This window comes from Sardina pilchardus, chromosome 2, assembly GCF_963854185.1.
Source record: "Sardina pilchardus chromosome 2, fSarPil1.1, whole genome shotgun sequence".
NCBI lineage: Eukaryota > Metazoa > Chordata > Actinopteri > Clupeiformes > Clupeidae > Sardina > Sardina pilchardus.
Window position 1 is genome coordinate 14503501 of NC_084995.1, and position 20102 is coordinate 14523602.

Below are 20102 nucleotides of genomic sequence, written 5' to 3' on the forward strand. Positions count from 1 at the left end.
GGCATGTTAAACATCTATCTGTCTAAATACACAATAAGTTGTTTCTATCTGTGTAAATACAGTTACAATAAGGTTTCGTTATAGGCAAATAATTGACACAATGCCTACTACAATGTGCAACTCTCTGTCACTTCCCTGTTCTCTGCCAATCGGGTTATAATGCACCAGCAGTCCTCATCAAGCATATAAAGTGTCCTTTGACCTGAAATGATCATAGAAATGAATCAGAGAGGGATGTGTCTCTGTAATTTGCAAACTTTAATGCATTAATCTCAGTAACTCCTATTGCCCCAATCTGCTGGTTTGGTAACCTGAATGTGACAAGCAAAAATAGGCTTGGGAAAATTGTTCAACTGTAGGCCTATAGACTCATAAGGAAAACTAGAAAAGTACCCAGAGAGCGCAGACCTCCGCCAAGCAAAAACATACCCGCTTCCTGGATCCAGACGGTGATCCGGCTCACTCCTTCCATTTCACTGAAATCCATCCATAAGTTTTTGAGTTATCTTGCTTTCAAACAGACATAAACAAACAAACCCCAATAAAAACATAACCTCCTTGGCGGAGGTATAGCCTATGACTGTAGCGTAGGCCTACCTGATATCCCATTGCAAGTAGTCTACTATGTGATGTTACATAGGCCTATTATGCCTGCATTTATACCCTATTATTTATTATCTTTTAGCTATTTTGTAATGAATATTGCTGCAGCAAATTGCTCCCCTGGTAAAATAAAGAGAATTCCAAACATCATGTGAGAGCTGCAAGGTTCACATCTGGAATTGCCCTTACTTTCAAGATTCTTGGATTCTGTCCTCATACCTTTATCATTAGTTATTTACTCTATTTCTAGGCTTAAATTGATACTAAATGCATAACCTTTACAAACATATGGTTGTACTTTTGTCAACTAAAAAGTAGTTCCATTCCTCCAAGACAGGTGGCGCATGCAACCCTGCCGAGCAAAGTAGAGATGTGCTAGTGTCGCAGAGTTAGTGGAGGAAGCCAAATGTGAGCTGGAAATTGTCAAACTCATGTTAGTAGAGGGTAAGTAATACCTTTTGACTCTGCATAATATATCAACTCATTGACAGAGGCGTTAACTTAAGAGAATATGATAACGTATGGCTGCGTGCTTGGAGTTCTAATCAAGTGTGTCGTAATCAAATGTTAAAAGCATTAGCCGTCGTTAGCCGGTCGGCTGTCTTGCTGTGCAATGTCCACGTATTAGCTATGTTAGCCAATCTAGCTAGATTGCCCGTGTTAGCTGGACATTAGCAACCAACTTGTCCTGTACAAAATCAGCTGTCATCGACAAATGTAACTTCATTCAAAGCGAATAGAGTAACAACATTTGTTATTCTGGATTTGTTTACGTTGGTTAAGCTGTTCTATCGCCTTGCAGTCATATTTGTGGTGATTCTGGTTGTGTTAGTTAACGTAGCCATAACATTAGCTATCACTTACTGAAAACCATAGAAATACACAGTAAAACATCCAACGTCATCAGTCAGCCAAAAGTGCCTCGGTTGATGCGATTTTACAGGTGTGATATACGTTAGGTTACCTTGACTTATTAGGTCAAGATGGACATATTATTGAAGGTGTGTTGATTAGAAATATTCATGTCAGTAAAAATATTGTTCTCAAACACTTTAATTGTAATCTTTTTTTCTGTGTTTCCCATGTACTCCAGAATGATGCAACAGCAATGGCAACCCAGTGTCTGCTAACGTTACAGGACCGGATCAGGGTGGCCAAGGAGCTTCTGGAGCGTGTAGACCAGCTGTGCAGTAGACAAACCCGAGATGTGGAAGGCAGGGCCAAGCTGTGCAGCAAGCTTCGAGCTGAGCTCAAGTTCTTACAGAAGGTGGAGGCTGGGAAGGTGCAGATCAAGGAGTCTCATCTGCAGAGCACAAATCTCACCCACCTGAGAGCCATTGTCGAGTCAGCTGAGAGCCTTGAAGGGGTGGTGAGCGTACTCCATGTGTTTGCTTACGAAGGTCCGGACGGGCATAAGCAGACCCTGGTGGTAGACGTGGTGGCCAACAATGGACATACCTGGATCAAAGCCATTGGGCGCAAGGCAGAGGCACTGCACAACATATGGCAGGGCCGAGGCCAGTACGGAGACAAAAGTGTTGTGTGTCAGGCTGAGGACTTCCTTGAGGCCAGCCGTCAGCAGCCAGTGCAGTATAGCAACCCCCACATCATCTTTGCATTTTACAACGGCGTGTCCAGCCCCATGGCAGATCGCCTCAGTGAAATGGGCATCTCTGTGAGGGGAGATATTGTCGCTGTGAACACAGTAATTGGGGAAGACGATGGAGATGAGGAGGAGGATGAAGAGGAAGGAACCAGCAGCGAAGACGAGCAACGACTTGAAAATGAACCTGCAGAGGAGGAGGTGGAGGAGGGTGGTGACGATGACGATGATGACGAAGAGGATGGAGGAGATGGCGAGCTGACGCACACGCGTGTGGACAGGGACACCATCGTAGCTCGCTTGTCCTTCCCAACTGAAGTTAAGGTGGACGTGTGCAACAAGGCCAACCTGGACATCACCACACTCATCACCTACGTGTCCTCGCTAAGCCACGGCCGCTGCCATTTTGCCTTCAAGGAGCAGGTGCTGACCGAGCAGGCTGCCCAGGAGCGCCAGGACAAGGTTCTGCCCAAGCTTGAGGAGTTCATGCAAGGCAAGGAGCTCTTCGCCTGCCAGTCGGCCGTGCAGGACTTCCGCGTGATCCTGGACACGCTCGGGGGCCCGGGAGAGAAGGCCAGGGCTGACGAGTTGCTCGCCCGTCTCACCGTGGTGCCTGACGAGCCCTCGGAACGCACAAACCGCCTGGTAATGAGCTCCAAGGTGAACCCGAGGTCGCTCATGATTTTTGGAACCGGAGACTCACTACGCGCAGTCACCATGACTGCCAACAGCGGCTTTGTGAGAGCTGCAGCCAACCAGGGCGTCCGTTATAGTGTGTTCATCCACCAACCTCGTGCTCTTACAGAGGGGAAAGAGTGGAGAGCCATCGCTCTATGAGAGGGGGACACATCTGTAGTTGCCTGATGGTTGTGTGGTTTTGGGTGATCTCAAACACTGCTGGCTGAAAGAATTAGAGAAGATTTATTTAAAGTTTGAATATGTTTGGCTTTTGTTTTGGAATACGGCCACTCCTGAAAACGGCCTTACATAAATGAGCTATTGATTGATTGAATAGTCTTGATAATCTCAGTAAAAAAAATTGGACCATTGCACTATAAACTGGTGATCAAGCCTGTTAAATATAAAAGAGCATCAGATTCCTATTTTCTGATTCCTATTCCTACTTAGTGTAAAGTCATTGTCATTTGCTCACAGATTAAAATAATTGAGGTCAGTCTTGATCACAGTCTGATCAGATGTATCCGTTGCCATCTCATGTATTTTTATTTACCTATATCAGATATATCAGATGATGCTTGTAAGTACCATAAAAGTAAATAAATCTCAGTAACTCGTGGTTTATGTCTCATCTCTTCTTTTATCACAGCTAGCAAAGTGGCTGTCCTTAATGTGTCAAGAAAAGTAGCTGAGTGCACATCCCACCTTGCAGGTGCAGGACAAATGGAGAGTAGCTTCAAAAAGGAATATAATGTCCGCAACACTGATAATTGCTCCGGTTTAATGTTAAAAACAAGCAACATTTCGACAGTTAAACATTAAATGGAAGCAATTATAAGTGTTGCGGACATTATATTCCTTTTTGTCCTTAATGTTTCTCACAAGTTGACGGTTGTGAGGATTAATCTTAGACCTATGGCATAATCTACCATGTTAGCTGCCCACCACAAGGTGGCACTGTTATCTGTAAATAATGTAATGTTGCTGCATATCTGATGGTGGCAGTCACAGTACACTAAACAGCTTTGGAAAAAAAATGAAGAGGCCACTGCACATTTTTTTTTTATGTCATCTGTTCAAAATTAAGAGACAACTGCAAATTTGAGTATGACCATCGTCACTCGGCAACCGTATGTAAAATGACGTCAGAAAATAGTACAGTGGTCTCCTCATTTTTTCCAGATTTGTGTATGTTCCAGGGAGAGCACTGATTAGTTCAAATGGTTAAAAAGGAACAGTATCATGTCAACATCTGACTTTCAACACAGACAAGAAAAACTAAACTGGAAAACTAATCATGACTTGACAATATTTTGTTTAGAAAGGTCCAGCATATTGAATGCATTTTTTGCCTTGAATAATTCTTCAAGCACATTTCAAGTTTAATAGATGAATCAATTCATCTTTACACTTGGTAGACTGTATGGAAAATTCAGAATAGGTTAATCATTTAGTTGAAGAATGGTTAAATGACAGAATGTAATTTGAATTATGATCATTATTAAAGAAAAAGCTTACTTCCCACTGCAACATCTTTATTTTTTAAACCATATAGAACAAATGGTGCAGTTTGCTGTCAAAGATAATAAACTGCCCTCAGACAAAGGACAAATTTAGACCAACCTGTCGTGTTTAAAAAGCAAAGGATATGGAACTGTAGGGCCTATTATCCACAGATGAGTAAACATGCAGGTCTTATTGATCTCAAGATGACACTTCAGACAGTGATGCCCCTGTCCCAGATATGCTAAATGGTCTCTCCACGTGATGTTTCTATGTTTTCAAAAGTAACAGAAAAAATTAAAAGTGGAACACTGCTTTCACATGAAAAGTGTAACTATAAACTCATTGAATGTCATCCCCGAGCTCGGCTTGGCCCTTAAGTTCCAGTGAAAGGAACTCGGAATGCTAACCAAGAGATTTTGGACAATTCCATACTCCCAACTTTGTGGAAACAGTTTGAGAATGGCCACTGCCTGTTCCAACATGACTGTGCACCAGTGCTCAAAGCATAAAGCATGGTCCATAAAGACATGGATGACAGAGTTTGGTATGGATGGTGTGGATTTAACTGGTCTGCACAGAGTCCTAACCTCAATCCAACAGAACACCTTTGGGATGAATTACAGCGTAGACTCAGAGCCAGTGTCCTCGTCCAACATCAGTATGTGACCTCACAAATGCGCTTCTGAAAGAATGGTCAAAAATTCCCATAAACACACTCCCAAACCTTGTTGAAGCTGTTATAGCTGCTAAGGGTCTATGGATTAAGAATGGGATGTCACTTAAGTTCACATGCGCATCAAGGCAGGTGACCCAATACTTTTGGCAATATAGTGCATCTTTGTCTACATAGGGATTGCACCAATTACAGAAGGCATCTCTCCGATAACTTAAATCAGATTGGTCATCCTAATTTGCTAATACCACAGTTCTTGCGCCAACGATGTAATCCTTTTCTCAGCCTCAAATCACCTGCTCACCTGACCACTCCTCATAGGCTACGTCCATGAGTGACTCACTCGGAGTTACATGCTGTATTCATTAAGTATACCCTATGGGTGACTCAGTACACTGATTGCCTCAACAAAACAAATCCTCCTATTTCCCACGCCCACGATACAAACGCAAAACAGTGATGACACACACTAGACTTTGCATGTTTGTCTGCCTGATATGGTTTTGTGTGGATATGGATGTGGGGTTATGTCCAAACAACTTTTCTCTGCACTGGAAAAATAACAATATTTTTGAAAGGTCACCAATGACCTTTTAACAACAGCCGATGATGGCACAGGCTCAGTCCTTCTAGACCTTAGCACAGCCTTTGACACATTGATCGCAGCATGCTATTAGATAGACTGATGTGTTTGGTGGGAATATCTGGCATGGCGTTACGTTTCATCATATCTGTCAAACAGGAGGTTCTGTTTCTCTGTAAACAACTATGTATCTTAATTTTCTTCTGTTAAATATTGTACAACAGGAGTATTTTGGGACTAATTTTATTTTAAGTATACATGCTTCCCCTTGGACACATTATTCAGAAACATGGTGTCTATATTCATTTATGTAGTCTGCAGATTTACCTCCCAGTTGGATCCTCAGAGCATGCTGAATTCACTGACTCACTGCTCTTAATTTTCTTTAGCTAAATACTGTCGAAACAGAGATCCTTGTCATTGGATCCCAGGCCAGCAGGGGTTCCTTACTGGATTGTATCAAGCTTGTTGCAATGAGCCTTGGCGTCTGGTTTGACAGTAATCTAAGTTTTGAGAAACACGTCACTAAGCATGTTTTTACCAACTTAGAAATATCCAAAATGTGATCTATGTATTTGTTTAAAGACACAGTCCATCTTGCCATGTCTGGATACTGTAACTCTTTTTCACCTGTGATGGCCCCCCAAGACTTTAGAATGAGTTGCCTGAAAAATCCTTATTCTTCCTTGTCAACTGTGTCATCTCTTAAATAAATAAATAAACAACATTTTGATCCCAAAGCCTTTCCTAGGTTGAGTTTCTACCTTGTATTTTTATTTATAATATCTCGTTTTTGAAAAGGTACTGCTTGTTAAATGCAGGCAATGCACAAGATTTTTGTAGGCCTACATGTCTTTTTTGTAGTTTTGCTTTGATAGCCTAGGCCTACATATAACCTGGTTTACTTATTTATGACTTATTTGCCATTGATATAATTTTGATGTCTTGAAGATCCCAGAAATACTACAAAATACAGGAAAGGGAATGGAAAAGGTGTTCAGCTACTTGTTTAAACTATATTACTTTCCCGTAAATCATGACGAAATGTTAACCCCTTGGTTAGTTTTAATCGGATACAAGCACTGTGTGCGTATTGACATCACAGGCTCGCCAAAGCCCACGCCCTTTCGCCATATTCCAGGCTGAATTTCAGCCAGAAACTGACGTGTTCACATATCCAACGGCGGGCGAGGGAAAAATTGCTTGCGATACAAGGAGCCTCAAATTCTGAGGGGCGTTTCAATACGAAATTCTCGTTTCAAGTCAATATAGCGACAGCCAGAAGAGGGAATTAACGTTACTGGACTTGGACCATTAGCGTTAACAGGTTACCCTCCAAGCTAGCTGGCTAACTTGACTCTTTTGTCGTTGCCGTTGATAGCAGCTAGTTTGCTAACTAATACATTTATTTTAAAATAAAATTAAAACTCCTCTTTTTTGTGGAGTGGCTAGTTTGGTATCTAGCTTACCGGTGTACTTGGGTCTGATTAGGGATATCGCCTTTCGGTTTGTAAGACAGCGTTATCTCTTTTGCCGATTTGCTAGTTTAGCGTTTGATTATTTATCCTAGCTAGCTATTCCAGCTTGGACACCGTGGACCCAAACCCCACCGGTCATCGTGGTCTCCGCCTCGATCTGGGTCGACATGCTGTGACGAGAAGCGCTAGCTTACAGGGCAAAAAGAGATATTGCTTGGTGACGGGTGTCACTAACGTTACACCGCATCATCATTTGGTAAGTGCAAGCATTTTCCTGTTCATAATTATCAACACAGACATCCGGTGATTCGCAGTCAAACGTTGATAGCCTCTCGTGGGGGTAACTTGCCTGGTGGATGGGTGAACTGTCATGCAAAGTAAAAGTGGCTGGCTAGCTAACGTGCTAGCTGACTTGAACTCGTTGAACGTTAACGTTATATTTATCATCTTTACCTATATACTTATCATTAACTCATGTCAGATCTATCTTGGTTATGGCTGTGGTAGCATAGTTGACGTTTCCTGTATTCCCCCAACTAAACAATAATATGTGTGCATGGTAACTGCATTTCGGATTAAGACAATATCACGAAATGCCTGGCAAAGCATGTTTGTATAATCTTATAGCTAACAGCGCAATGGATCGCAACCATGATCGCAACGCACCTACAGTATTTCGTGCGTATGTATGGCAGTCTTTTGCTAGATGCAACATTCCTTATTGGTCCCGTAGCTTCTAATGTTCCTAGGGGTTTTAACCACGGCCATCATTGTCAGTGGAGGATGCAGTGAGTAGCCTAACTGGATGAGGGTGTGCCAGAACTCAGTACGGTGATGACGCTATAGCGAAATAGGTGGTTGATTAATCAGCCGGGTCAACATTCTCGGTGAAAAATCCAGTTTACGAACACAACTTATTCAGTTCACCCCAGTAAAATGGCAACGTAACCTAACAGGTGGCTTAAATCTTACTTCAGGAAGTCTGGTGTCTGTTGCCATTTGAACCGACGGCTGACGTCTAGCCAGTCGCTTCACACTTATGTACTGTATGATGGCTATCCACTCAGAAGACCGTTCGTTACCACACCCTAGACAGAGATCCCACTTGGCCTAGAAATGCTTGTCATGATATCTCTCATGCCTCTGTGCACTGGGGGAGTTCATCTGTCATTTGACTGTTTAATCTGCATTGATTTAGGCTAGGTTTTATGTCCCATGTCAATAATAGTAAATCCTCAGCATATTTCAACTACCTATAAAGGACGAGCAATGTCCTTTGGCTGGGACAGGCAAAAGCCTGAACACAGATGCCAAATGATGCATTGTGGTGGCTGTTGAGTCGTGTCTTACTTGATAATAGACTTAGCAATCACATTGTTCTTTGTTGCTGTTAGTTTGTAGCTTCTAAAAGTTCTGTGAGAAACTTAGAAAGCATACATTTCCATACACCAATAGACAGATGGGGTACTACTCACTCCCTTTCTCACGATGGGTGCAATATGATTACCAGCTCTGTGGTGCACACCCAATGTAGTATAGGTGTGGTGTGTTTGGGTGGTATCAGTGACAGTCATGGAGAAATCCTTACTGATGAATGTGCTTGTTTAGTTTAGCCGAATCCTTGTGCTGAAGAGTAGCACTTCCATTTCAAGAATGTGGGGGTCAGTACTTCTCTCCCTCATATCATGTGTTGTTTGATCATTTGAGTTGTGTCTCTTCACTCCAGGATGTCATCTTTAGAGAACATATGGATTTTGCATGGTGCTGAAGTGATTTGGGCATAGAGCCCAGGGAGGAAGAGTAAATGTCTTGGTCTTCTTCACTGTCCCTGGATATAGAGGCAGGGAACAACAAGTTTGCCCTTCTTGTTTGTTTAGCCTGGGATGGATAGGCCATATACAGGATGATAATTATGACTCACTCTCCAGTTGGCATTCTTAAAGTGGTGCAACCTTCACGTAAGTTGTGGCATTTAAGTGCTCGATGTCACTTGGTGATGTATGATTTCACCTGGTTTCTTACAAATGCAACTAAGTGTCATGGTTTGTGTGAGCAGCATCAGGTTCAGACTGATGCAAATTTGCTCTGAGATTTGCAGAAACATGGAAATAGGCATCACCTGAAGGGGAACACGGAACAGTGTCCAAACAGTGGCAAAGTTAATGTCCACCTGCGTCTAATTTAAACTACTAAGGGTATGCTTACATACGTCATCTGGAAGCATTCAGCCGAGACGCATTGCTGCTTGCACACGTTTCCAAGTATACTACAGCCAGAGATGTTGCTGACCACCTGTGTTTAGATTCTGATGTTGCCAGCGTCTACGTTCCTTAGAACTCCCATTGTCTGCGACACCTCAGAACGCAATAGCGTTTACACTATTAAGGATCAGATCAGATTGGTCTCACACCACCTCAGCAAGTACTTTGAGTGATGAGATTACAAGGCGTCTTGGTGATTGTTTACACTTTACTGACCACTTGTCACCCGGGATCACCCAAAACGCATTTTAAAAACAAATGTAAATGGGGTGATTTAGAAACAGTGTGAAAATACGTCATCAAATTCACCATTCACAGTTCTGGGTGCATACAGAAGGGTTAACCAACTAAACTATATTATTATGTGACACCAAAATAATTTGTGAATATTTGTAAATTGTTCGACTTTCATAGGCCTGAACCCATTACTGGATGGTCCGATGCTTATCTGAGAAATATTGAGCTTGTGGATTTGGTATGGTGGTTTAGGCTATAGGCTTGCTGTTTGTTACCTGGCTGATATCACACTCTTGACGTGCATGTAATGTGTGCCATAGTTAAGACTGATTTGTTTTATCAGCACTAGTTATACATTCACTAGATAGACTGACACCCATGTCTGCGAGTTGGATTTACTGGCTGAAGTAGCATACTCTTGGCATAAGACACAGGGGCCTATTATCTGATGCAGAGCGGTTGAGGAAGGTTTAAGGAGCAGCAAACACGGATGGCATTTTAAACAGGATATTTAACCATGGACACACACCTCTAGTATCAGCCACTTAAAATAGCAAACGTTGGAGCATCTTAAATGTTCATCTGTGTGTATCACGGCATTTCCAATGGCGCTGTTCTCGTAAAAGAGTATCTGCTGTAGGCTACAGCTTGGTTTGAGTTTCCTTTTTAGAAAACAAACTGACCATACACATTCTGGTTATGTACCCTGCTGTGCACATTTGTTTGTGTGGTCTCATACTCCAATGGAAATCCTATGGAAAATTGCCAGCGCTCAGAGAGGGTGGATGGGTTAACGAAACAGTTGTAGCTTAGCAACCAGGTCTGCACAAGGAAATCCCCACAGAGTTGTGATGCAGAGGGTGGTACGAAAGACAGGAAAAGATAAGCTTGCTTAAAGTTAGAAAGAGTAATTCCACTCCAACCGAGGGGTTTTGTATAAAACCCTGTCTTGTGATGTGAACAGAAGCTCTGGTTTGGTTCTGGTGGTTGTGGTGGAAGATGGGGGAAGCAGAGTATCTTGTTCAGTTCTTGATAAAGAGAAATGAAAATCATGAGGAACAATCAAATGGCCACAGACTTCCTCTGGAACTGCAATGTGTCTGTTCTTTACCCACGGACCTTGACACACATGAATAAACAAAAGACACATTCAAATAAAATCAAGGTGTCCAATCACTCATCCTGTAAACTGTACAATACATCAGCCCCAAAAACATATTTCATATTTCAATTGTTTGTCATTTTCCTCACATCACTAGAAAACTCAGTGCTAGATTGTCAGTCATTTGCTGAGTGTATTTGGAGAGATGTTTGTTTATTGCGCCACACCCTGTTTGCAGACGGTTTAGATCGCAAACTGTTTGGTGAAGGCAGGGCTCAGCCTCTTTGTTCCTGTTCACTGTGCACAATCCTACTATTTGCCATCGTTACTGCTATTTATTTTCTAACTGTGTGGTTATTTATTAGCCCCTATCTGATATCTGCAAACAAGTGGGGAAATCAACAATAGAGGTTTCTTTTCCCCAGCCTTGAATTGTAAAAATATTTTTTTAGCTTTTTGTTTGCTTGGTGTGATCTAGTTTGGTTGTAAGCAGTTCTCATCCTCAAATACAATCTGCTCATCCTGTATTGAATCTTCAGTAGCCACTCAAGTGTATTCAGGAGCGCAGCTGTCATGTCGATAGCTTGTGGGCCGAGCGGGCTGAATTCGGGTGAGGTGTCTGTTGAAGCAACCTTCGCCCCTCTCAGAGCTGGAGCGTCAAAACCTGGTTATGATTCAGCGCGTGCAGCCATGATGCGCAGTAGCTAGGGGGCTGGCACCTGACAGACTGACTGGTCTCATTGAGCACTCAAGTTAAAAAGAGTCTTTGTTGTGGTTGTGTGTGGATTTTTTTATTTATTTCTCCAATACACACTAGCTTTTTGAGGGCACAGAAGAAGAAAAAAAAACCTTCACATGTCCTCACAATAAACCCGGAGTTTGTTTGCAAGCAAGATTGTCTATGCCAGTCATTGTTGTGCCGGGGGGGGGGGGCCTTCATGTTTGTTTTGATGTGAGGATATGTGTGTGAGGATATGAGCGCATACAGATGTATTTTCAAGCTTTCAATAAAGAAAGCTGATGGCAAAGCTATATGACATTTACAGATGTGCAGTAGCTGATGTTTATCTGTTACATCAATTATATACTAGGTAAAGTAGACCAATTTTAAGTAAACAAACAAATCAGTATCGATATTGGTCCAGAGTTTCATAATCAGTGTAGCCATACTTTTCTGCGACTTTTCATGGATAATGCACAAAATGTCTTACTTTACACAACAGTTTTGTGCTAATTATGAAATGTGATGAAAACACAGAGAATGGATTAATGTGTTCTCCCCCACCTTCATTATCTATGAAGGAAGAAATCAAACTCTGCACAGGTGGGGAGATGCATGGGAAGGGCAATGGGCTAATTCAGATGTGATTGGATTTATTCTGTTTTGCCATTTCAAAAATGCTAATTTATGTCACTTACTTATTCACCACACATTTTTCTAAAAGCAAGCACCTGATTATTTAAACAGAAGAAAAAGACATGTAGTCTGCACATTCTTTACCATATGGTGCCTTACAATGCTCATGTGTATGAATAATGTGTTTGTGTTGCCAATAAACTGATATACGTGGTACTTGTAGAGCCCTAGTTAAAATAAATATTCTTTTGTCTCCACAGATTGTTCCGGCTCTCTAAAGGCGACTGTTCACCTCCTACCTCCCTCTTTCTCTCTCCTGCCCTCTCTCTCCTTCTTTCTGTCTGTGGTTCCTCCCCCCTTCCTGTTTGGAAAGCAATGGCAGCCAACAAGCCAAAGGGGCAGAACTCCCTAGCCTTGCACAAGGTGATAATGGTGGGCAGTGGTGGAGTGGGGAAGTCTGCTCTCACGCTGCAATTTATGTACGATGAGGTAAGCTCGATGTGGTGGCTGCGGGCCGATGCCTAAGGCTTCCTGGAAAGGCATCAGGATTTGTGTTTTTGTGTTTACACTCCTCCCCGGTGTCATCAACTGAGTTGAACTAACTGTAGTCTTTTCTCTCAGTTTGTAGAGGACTATGAGCCCACGAAAGCAGACAGCTACAGGAAGAAAGTGGTTCTGGACGGCGAGGAGGTCCAGATAGACATTCTGGACACAGCCGGGCAGGAGGACTATGCGGCCATCAGAGACAATTACTTCCGCAGCGGAGAGGGATTCCTCTGTGTGTTCTCCATTACAGAGCTGGAGTCTTTCGCCGCCACTGCAGACTTCAGGTGAAGCACAATAAATGTTTGTCAGTTGGTTAGAGGCGCAGTAAGCAATTGCGTAGGAAGTACATTTTGTTTTTGTTCTTATTTAATTATTAGTAGAGGTTTTTTGTCCAAAACAACATACTTTATATTTTAGCCAAGGACCAAACGAAACACACAAGAGAGGTAGCTTACCCCGCCCTTCAGTATTCCCAGGGGAGACCTAGTTTTGTTTTTGACTGGTAGCGGAATGTCATAGTCTGGTTTTCACCATACTAAGCTCTCAATCTGTTAAGATTGAACATTAGCCTGGGAAGGCTGCGCTTTGTTTCTACTGCACAAGAGGCGTGATAAATAAGCATTGTTCAAATGACTCCTTACGCTTGGATAGTCCCTCAACCAATCAGACCAATGATCCGGTGCGTCTTTTGGATGAGCTAGTTTCTGATTGGAGCCAAAGGTTCTGCCAGTAAACAGAGGAGATAGATAGTGAAATTCAAATTCCCCGGAAGTTCAGGCAGGGTTCACCCAGCCTAGGAATGTCAGGAAATTATTCCTGAATGTGACATAAAAAAAATGATGGGCTTGAAATGGTGTATAATTGCTGACTGCACCTTTAACATGAAGGGAATGAACAGGAACCTGCTGTAAACCAGTTTTGCCTGAGTCAGGCCAAATTTACTATAACTGAACTGTTACTGTTAATCCTTTCTTGTGGAATACAGGTGCATCTCAGAAAATTTGAAAATATGATGGGAAAGTCCATTGCCTTGCCCAGACTGACATGAAAGGCTTAGGAAACCATTGCCGGCGATTTCACTTAAATAGCTGATTCTAGCTCTTCTCACTCGACATTTATGTATTATAAAATTCTTAATTATAGTATTTTGAGATACTGGATTTTTTACTTCCATGACCTGTAAACCATGAGATTAAAACAACAACAAAAAAAGCCTTGACGTATTTCACTTAATTTGTAATTTACCCCACAGTCTTTATACTTTCTGAAATAAATATACTGTATTTTCCCCATGATATTAAAATGTTGAGATGCAACTGTAAATGAAGCAAACTGACATTTAGTGCAGCAGTTTGTTTGGGCAGATGCCTTCAGCAATCTGGTGTACAATTTCAGGGAGCAGATCCTCCGTGTGAAGGAGGATGAGAACGTGCCCTTCCTCCTGGTGGGGAACAAGTCCGACCTGGAGGACCGGAGGCAGGTGTCAACCGATGAGGCCAAGGTGCGAGCTGACCAGTGGGGAGTAAGCTACGTGGAGACCTCTGCCAAGACTCGCGCCAATGTGGACAAGGTATTAACATAATGAACTCTTCAGCCTTTTACATATTGTCAAACACAATGAATCCTTTACATGCACAGTAATTGGTTTAGCAGACAGTGTTGTCAAAGTGTACTAAGTGACTTACATATGTCAACTATATTACAAGGGATTACACTGTCCCCAACTTAACTGGGGTTAAGTGCCTTGCTCAAGGGCACAACAGTGGATGCTGGTAATCGAACCCACAACTTTTCAGGCTACTGCACGCACACTAGCCCAGCTCTTTAGCCTTTAGTAAACACAATGAATCCATTAGCCTCATACATGTTGTTTAAACATAATGAATCCCTTAGCCCTTAACATATGATGATTTTAAAGATGCCCCATGAGTGTAGCTCTGTAACTGCCTGGCTACTCTAGCTGTTGGCTGCAGAAACTCGAGCTAGGTAGCAGATTTTTTTTGGTTTGTTTAATTTCGTACCAATAGTACTCAGTGACTTCGAGAAACAGAGATGGATGTGGAAAAATTGCCGGAATTCTCCTTTAAGCATTCTGTCACTACTGAAGGAATAAGAAACTGCAGGTGGCTTGGAGATTTAAGCAATCATATTTTCATAATGGAATGTGTTGTTGCTAAGAAGCAAGTTGAATCACTGGTGTATTGAAAGACATCTCTGCGTCCATACAGGTGTTTTTCGACTTGATGCGTGAAATAAGAGCAAGAAAGATGGAGGACAGCAAAGAAAAGAATGGCAAAAAGAAGAGGAAGAGCTTGGCAAAGAGAATTCGAGAGCGATGCTGCATTCTATAATGACTGGGTGACCTGTGCTTGTAATGCCAACTTCCCACCACCAGACTCCGCTCTACCCTGCTCCCCCACAGCCCGTCTGATTTTCTCACCACCCTATGACCTGCCAAGGACACCTGTGTCAACACCTCCTTTAGGCTGTGGGCGTTGGGAGAACAAGTTTCAAGGTTTCATGGCAATTGATTTTGTCCACAAGATATGGGTGGGTTGTGTGGATCAAAACAAACTGAATCTTAAGCGAGAGAAAGAGAGAGAGAAAAAAAAATGTGAAGCATCATGGAGAGGAATCAGTGAGAGGCATATTAATCGTTGAATATTTTTAACTTACTTTGTGGCTCGGCACAGTCATGACTATTTTATTTTACTTAAGGACTACACTATATATTGTTTTTATTTGTTTGTTTGTTTTTTTTAACATATAACTTATTATCTATTGGCTCTGTAGTTAATGCAGGTTCAAATGAAACACTTCATATACTCACTGTAACGCCGTAAATCCTTTCCATGCTCATTTCACGATGAGTTGAGGATTTTGGGTAAAATAACCATCTTGCTGCATTTGCACGGATTGGGTCTGTAAATTGTTAACCCAGTTGCAGAATCTCATTTTGTTATTCAATTGCTGCATTAACAGTACAGTACGCAAGATGATCTACTGCCTCAATGCACACTCCAAATATAATTAAGCTTTCCCAGCCCAAGATGTAGGAGTCACGCGGATGTCATATGCAACACCTTACGTATGTCTTTTCCTGTTTGTTTGGAAGGAAGTTTGACGGCTGCCGTTTGCTTTCAGGTCATATTTTCATTGTACTTTGAACATGCTGCCTTAATTTCAGAGTACATCAGAACATGGCCCTGTACTGACTGAGCCACCCCCGGGTTCCCTCTCCATGAGTGGGCAATGGGCGTCCACCAAAAGCACACTCCTGTATTTAAGGTTAAAAAAAGAACAAGTTGAACTTGAAGTCCACAGGCATTTCACAACCTTAGAATGTCAATGTGATATTTTTATTGTTTTACTTTAAAACATTCTCCTCGCGGATCATTTCATTTGTTTCACTGACACAAAGGGTATTCTGAGGAACGGTATGTAGTGGCTAAATAGTAACAGGTTCTTCAGAAGCCAATCTAAAGCCCAGGTAGTGATGGAACACTATACATATAGACCTCTGAAGTTCGCCTACAACAAAGCTACCATCTTTGCCCAAATAAGGAGATCCGGTATCTTGAGATTTTTTTTCTATGGGAAAGTAACATGCGGATTTTGAATTTTCGCACCTGTTAAACTCACAGGGGGATAAAGAAATTGGAAATGCCGACGTTTTGCGCTACAAAGTTTTGTCCTCTGCATTTAAGTGGAGACTGTGATTTTCGGTAGGCGAAGACGGCACACTTTGATCTTCGCTACCCCAGTGCTAACTTAAGCCTACCTTACACTGACAGACTTTGACAAGATTTGGGAAAGATTATTGAAAGATTGTAGTCTTTTAACTAATGCCCCTCATTCAAACTTTACTCAAAAGACTACAATCTTTCAAGAATCTTTCCCAAATCTTGTCAAAAGTCTGTCGGTGTAAGGTAGGCTTTACAATGCAACTTGCCATAGGCAGTTAGCTTCAATTAACACCTGGAACTATGGGCAAAGATGGCAGCTTTGGATCCTATTTGTAGGTGAATTTCAGAGGTCTATTGCTCACCCATCTTACAATCTTGCCCCAGCTGGCTATTTCAGTTCAGAAATGTAATGACCAGTTCCAGTGTACATTAAAAGGGCTACTCCTTTTCAATATGTACACCTGAATTAGTCTTTGGGGATGGGCCCTCATCAATAACATTTTTATTCATGTATTGATGAGAATTAAACTGGGCAGTCAATTGTAAAAAAAAAGTTAAAGCCTCACATCATTATCAAAGAATAAGCAATGTCAATGTTCAGATGTAGCCCATTTATGTGTGATAGAGTCTCAGACTCCTGTATATGTACACATAACTGCTGAATTTACAGGACCTGGTGCAAGTGAAGTACTCATGCTTCTTGTATTAGTTTGTTTTGGAAAAGGATCACTACAGAGATATGAAACACAAATAGTAGGGATATACTGGTAAAATATTGTATACCGGTACATTGCCATTGTTTACTTTTTTTTTTTTAAACCTTCTCCATCTCTTTCTAAAATGTGTTAATGCTTTAGCCTTGGTATTTTGGTTTACCCAAACTGTCTTGGTAACCAGACGTCCTTAATTAAAACGCTGTTGTGATTGACTCATCAGAGCAAGTCAGGTGCCATGAAGCTGCAATCGACTACATAGCTGAAGCTCCTGGTGACCACATTCTAATCGCTGTGCTTTGAGCAAACTGACATTAAGAGAAAAAAATATTAAAAAGGACTTAAGTTGTAATAAAAAAAAAAAGAAACAAGTCTTTGAATGTGTTTTTGAAATACTGTGCAATGCTATCTAAAGACAGACAAAAAAGAACCTGTATTTATAATGTAAAGACGAGATTATTTTTGGTGCTCCCTTTACCGTCGGTTGTTGTGTAATCGTGATGAGAATTGTTCTGTCAGTTGATGTGTTTCGGTGATTAATTATTCAGAGCAAAGAGCCAAAAAAAATCAGGTTCCAAGTCCAAACACCATTCATACTTTTTGTTAATCATGTTTTCAAATAAATATGAAAGTGTGAGAATCCCAGATTCAATTTTCCTGATAAATAGTTGAATATACATACACGAAACATGAACAAAGCCTACTCCAACTGAAGTTAAATTGCAATACCATCTCCTCAGAGTCCTTTCCACGGTTCAGTTCCTGTTTAAAAGCCACTTAATGACAGATATTATGTCAAGGCAATGTAACAACTAGCCTACATACACCAATGCAGTATGAAAAAGAAGAATCTGGATTGTATGTATTTATATACATAAAGTACAATGGAGTTTAAAAACTGGTGTCACAATACAATCCCCGAGTTCAGGCCAAGATACATGACATTTCGGATTTTGCTTTCCTCATATACCCAACAGAAGGACCTTTCACTAATACAAACTAACAATAAACAGTGACTACACAAGTACAACCGAGCTTGAAAATATTTTCAAGACCTGACATTAGAAAGTCCTGAGTTGAATCAATTGTATTGCATATGGAATCGTATATTAAAGGACTTAAAAATATATTTATCTATAAAAAACTTTGTTCAACACAAAGTGGTCTTGCTGGTAATGCAACATTTTTCTCAATTTGTTGGTTCATCCATATTCCAACTCCATACATCTACTTGTATGCATAAAATGTATCTATGTAAAACAAAACAAAAAAAACAGATCCGTGAATAAAAATTAAAGATAGGCCTACAACTCATGAGATACGGGAAATGAAATTTGACTTGCATACGAGACACAACCTGCGAGTCCAACTATCAACGGCTGAACCACTGTCAAATCAAAAGTTCCCTAGTATCAATCAAACACCAGAAGGCAGTGCTGGGTCTGGGTAATAACAAGTCAACTTCCCGTGACGCTGGTGAAATCTTGACATCAAGTCCTCTGTTATGTCCAAAGCATCAAACATGTAAGCCGCTGCATGTTCTCAATCTCAATTCTGACAAAGAGAACACGATCATCAGGCCACATGGTTGTCATCCAATGTAAAAAAAGAATCGGTCAGGTCATATCACCGATGCTTGAAGTCCATAAAGTTCTAGTTGTAGTATCTGCCTGGCCTGCCTGTTACTTTCGGTGTACCGCATTTTTGCTGCACATCTGATACGGACACTGGCTGAAGTTTAGCCCAAGGGTCTTGTAGCATTGACGGTCTGTAATACTTTTCCACATTATCTGCCACCCTTTCCCTGCCATGTGGTGACCTGAACGGTGTAGAATTCCGAGGTGAGCCCTTCGGGAGAGAACCAATCATGCAAGACGTTAGCATTTTAACCACAACAAAGCAGTTTGCCCTTACAGCAACGTGTTGGTCAAGACACTCGAAGTGACAACAGAATAGACCGCAATTCTCGTTAATTCTATTCATCACACATAACCATGTAATCCATCCAAACGTCCAACGATATGATTGCACTTGTATGTGACTTATTTAGCGAGTGTTACCTTACTAGCACGTTTGGCGGGAAGGTAATGAATGTTTCGACGTTATTAACTAGCGTATGTTATACACTAAGCATTATTTGATACGACCAAACATGTAATACCTGATATCCGCTGTGCCTTGGACTCGGCGACTGAAACGGCGAGTGTTGCCTGGGAGAAAAACCGCGATGGTTCTCATACTGTCTACGCGGTGTATGCTGGCCTGGAGAAGCGCCATATGGCCTTGTTTTGCCACCACTACCACCACTGCGGTTAAAACTATCATTACTACCTCTAAAATCTCTCTGAGGAGTATTTGGAGAACCACAATATTGTCCAAATCGCGGTCCAAATGGCGACGGTGGGCCACCTGCAAACGCCCATGGCGGAGAACCCATGCCACCTTGTCCACCCATGTGTCCACCTTGTCCACCTATGAAACCTGGCTGCGGACTCCTGAATCCTCCTGGCCTCGGAGGTGTTCCAGCTGAATTTGCTGGGTGTCGGAAATGTGGTCTCTGCATATTAGCGGACAAGGACTCGGAGCAAACTCTCTCTGAAGTGATTTTACGTGTTTACAGACGCAGCCGTTTTGAGCAGCGCTAAATCGGAACCGGAAGCGTTCGGCAGAGAGGGGACGTTAGCGAGTGAGAGGGTGTCAGTTTGTCCGCCATCTACCGTCCTGGCGGAGACCTACTCATATTGCAACATGACTGATACTGATCACAATGTAATTGATTGAAAACACTTCACTAGACTAACATTTTTATTATATAGTGTCATCATTTCCCTAAATCTTGCCAAATATTTTCCCATCTTCCTGCAATGAAGTAGATGAAGAAGATCATGAACATCTGGTGCATAGACATAGCCTGAACTCGTCGAGGCGTAAAATGTATTAAGGACAAGGACAACATTATGAAAAAAAATAATAAAGAAGAAGAAAGCATATGGATGATTGATTGACACTATAGGCTACATTTGTAGCCAATGCCTGGCTGAATATGAGCTGTTTTAAGTGAATTGGAAAGTTCAGC

General features: G+C 41.7%; 3 protein-coding genes across 3 annotated transcripts; 2 read left to right on the plus strand and 1 right to left on the minus strand.

Moving 5' to 3' along the window:
* The first annotated feature begins 936 nt into the window (after positions 1-936).
* Positions 937-3503, plus strand: c2h7orf25 (chromosome 2 C7orf25 homolog). Its single transcript, XM_062519887.1, has 2 exons — positions 937-1047; positions 1697-3503. Exon 2 carries the CDS (start codon positions 1712-1714, stop codon positions 3041-3043), a length of 1332 nt encoding a protein of 443 aa, XP_062375871.1. The 5' UTR covers positions 937-1047; positions 1697-1711; the 3' UTR covers positions 3044-3503.
* A 3296-nt stretch (positions 3504-6799) lies between these two features.
* Positions 6800-17126, plus strand: LOC134064093 (ras-related protein Ral-A). The gene is made up of 5 exons (XM_062519898.1): positions 6800-7380; positions 12342-12570; positions 12703-12911; positions 14023-14197; positions 14856-17126. Exons 2-5 carry the CDS (start codon positions 12457-12459, stop codon positions 14976-14978), a joined length of 621 nt encoding a protein of 206 aa, XP_062375882.1. The 5' UTR covers positions 6800-7380; positions 12342-12456; the 3' UTR covers positions 14979-17126.
* A 141-nt stretch (positions 17127-17267) lies between these two features.
* On the minus strand, positions 17268-19683 carry mplkip (M-phase specific PLK1 interacting protein). Its single transcript, XM_062519908.1, has 2 exons — positions 19188-19683; positions 17268-18874 (listed from the first exon to the last, which is right to left on the minus strand). The coding sequence occupies exons 1-2, from the start codon at positions 19587-19589 to the stop codon at positions 18680-18682; spliced, it is 597 nt and encodes a 198-aa protein (XP_062375892.1). The 5' UTR covers positions 19590-19683; the 3' UTR covers positions 17268-18679.
* Between the last annotated feature and the right edge of the window lie 419 nt (positions 19684-20102).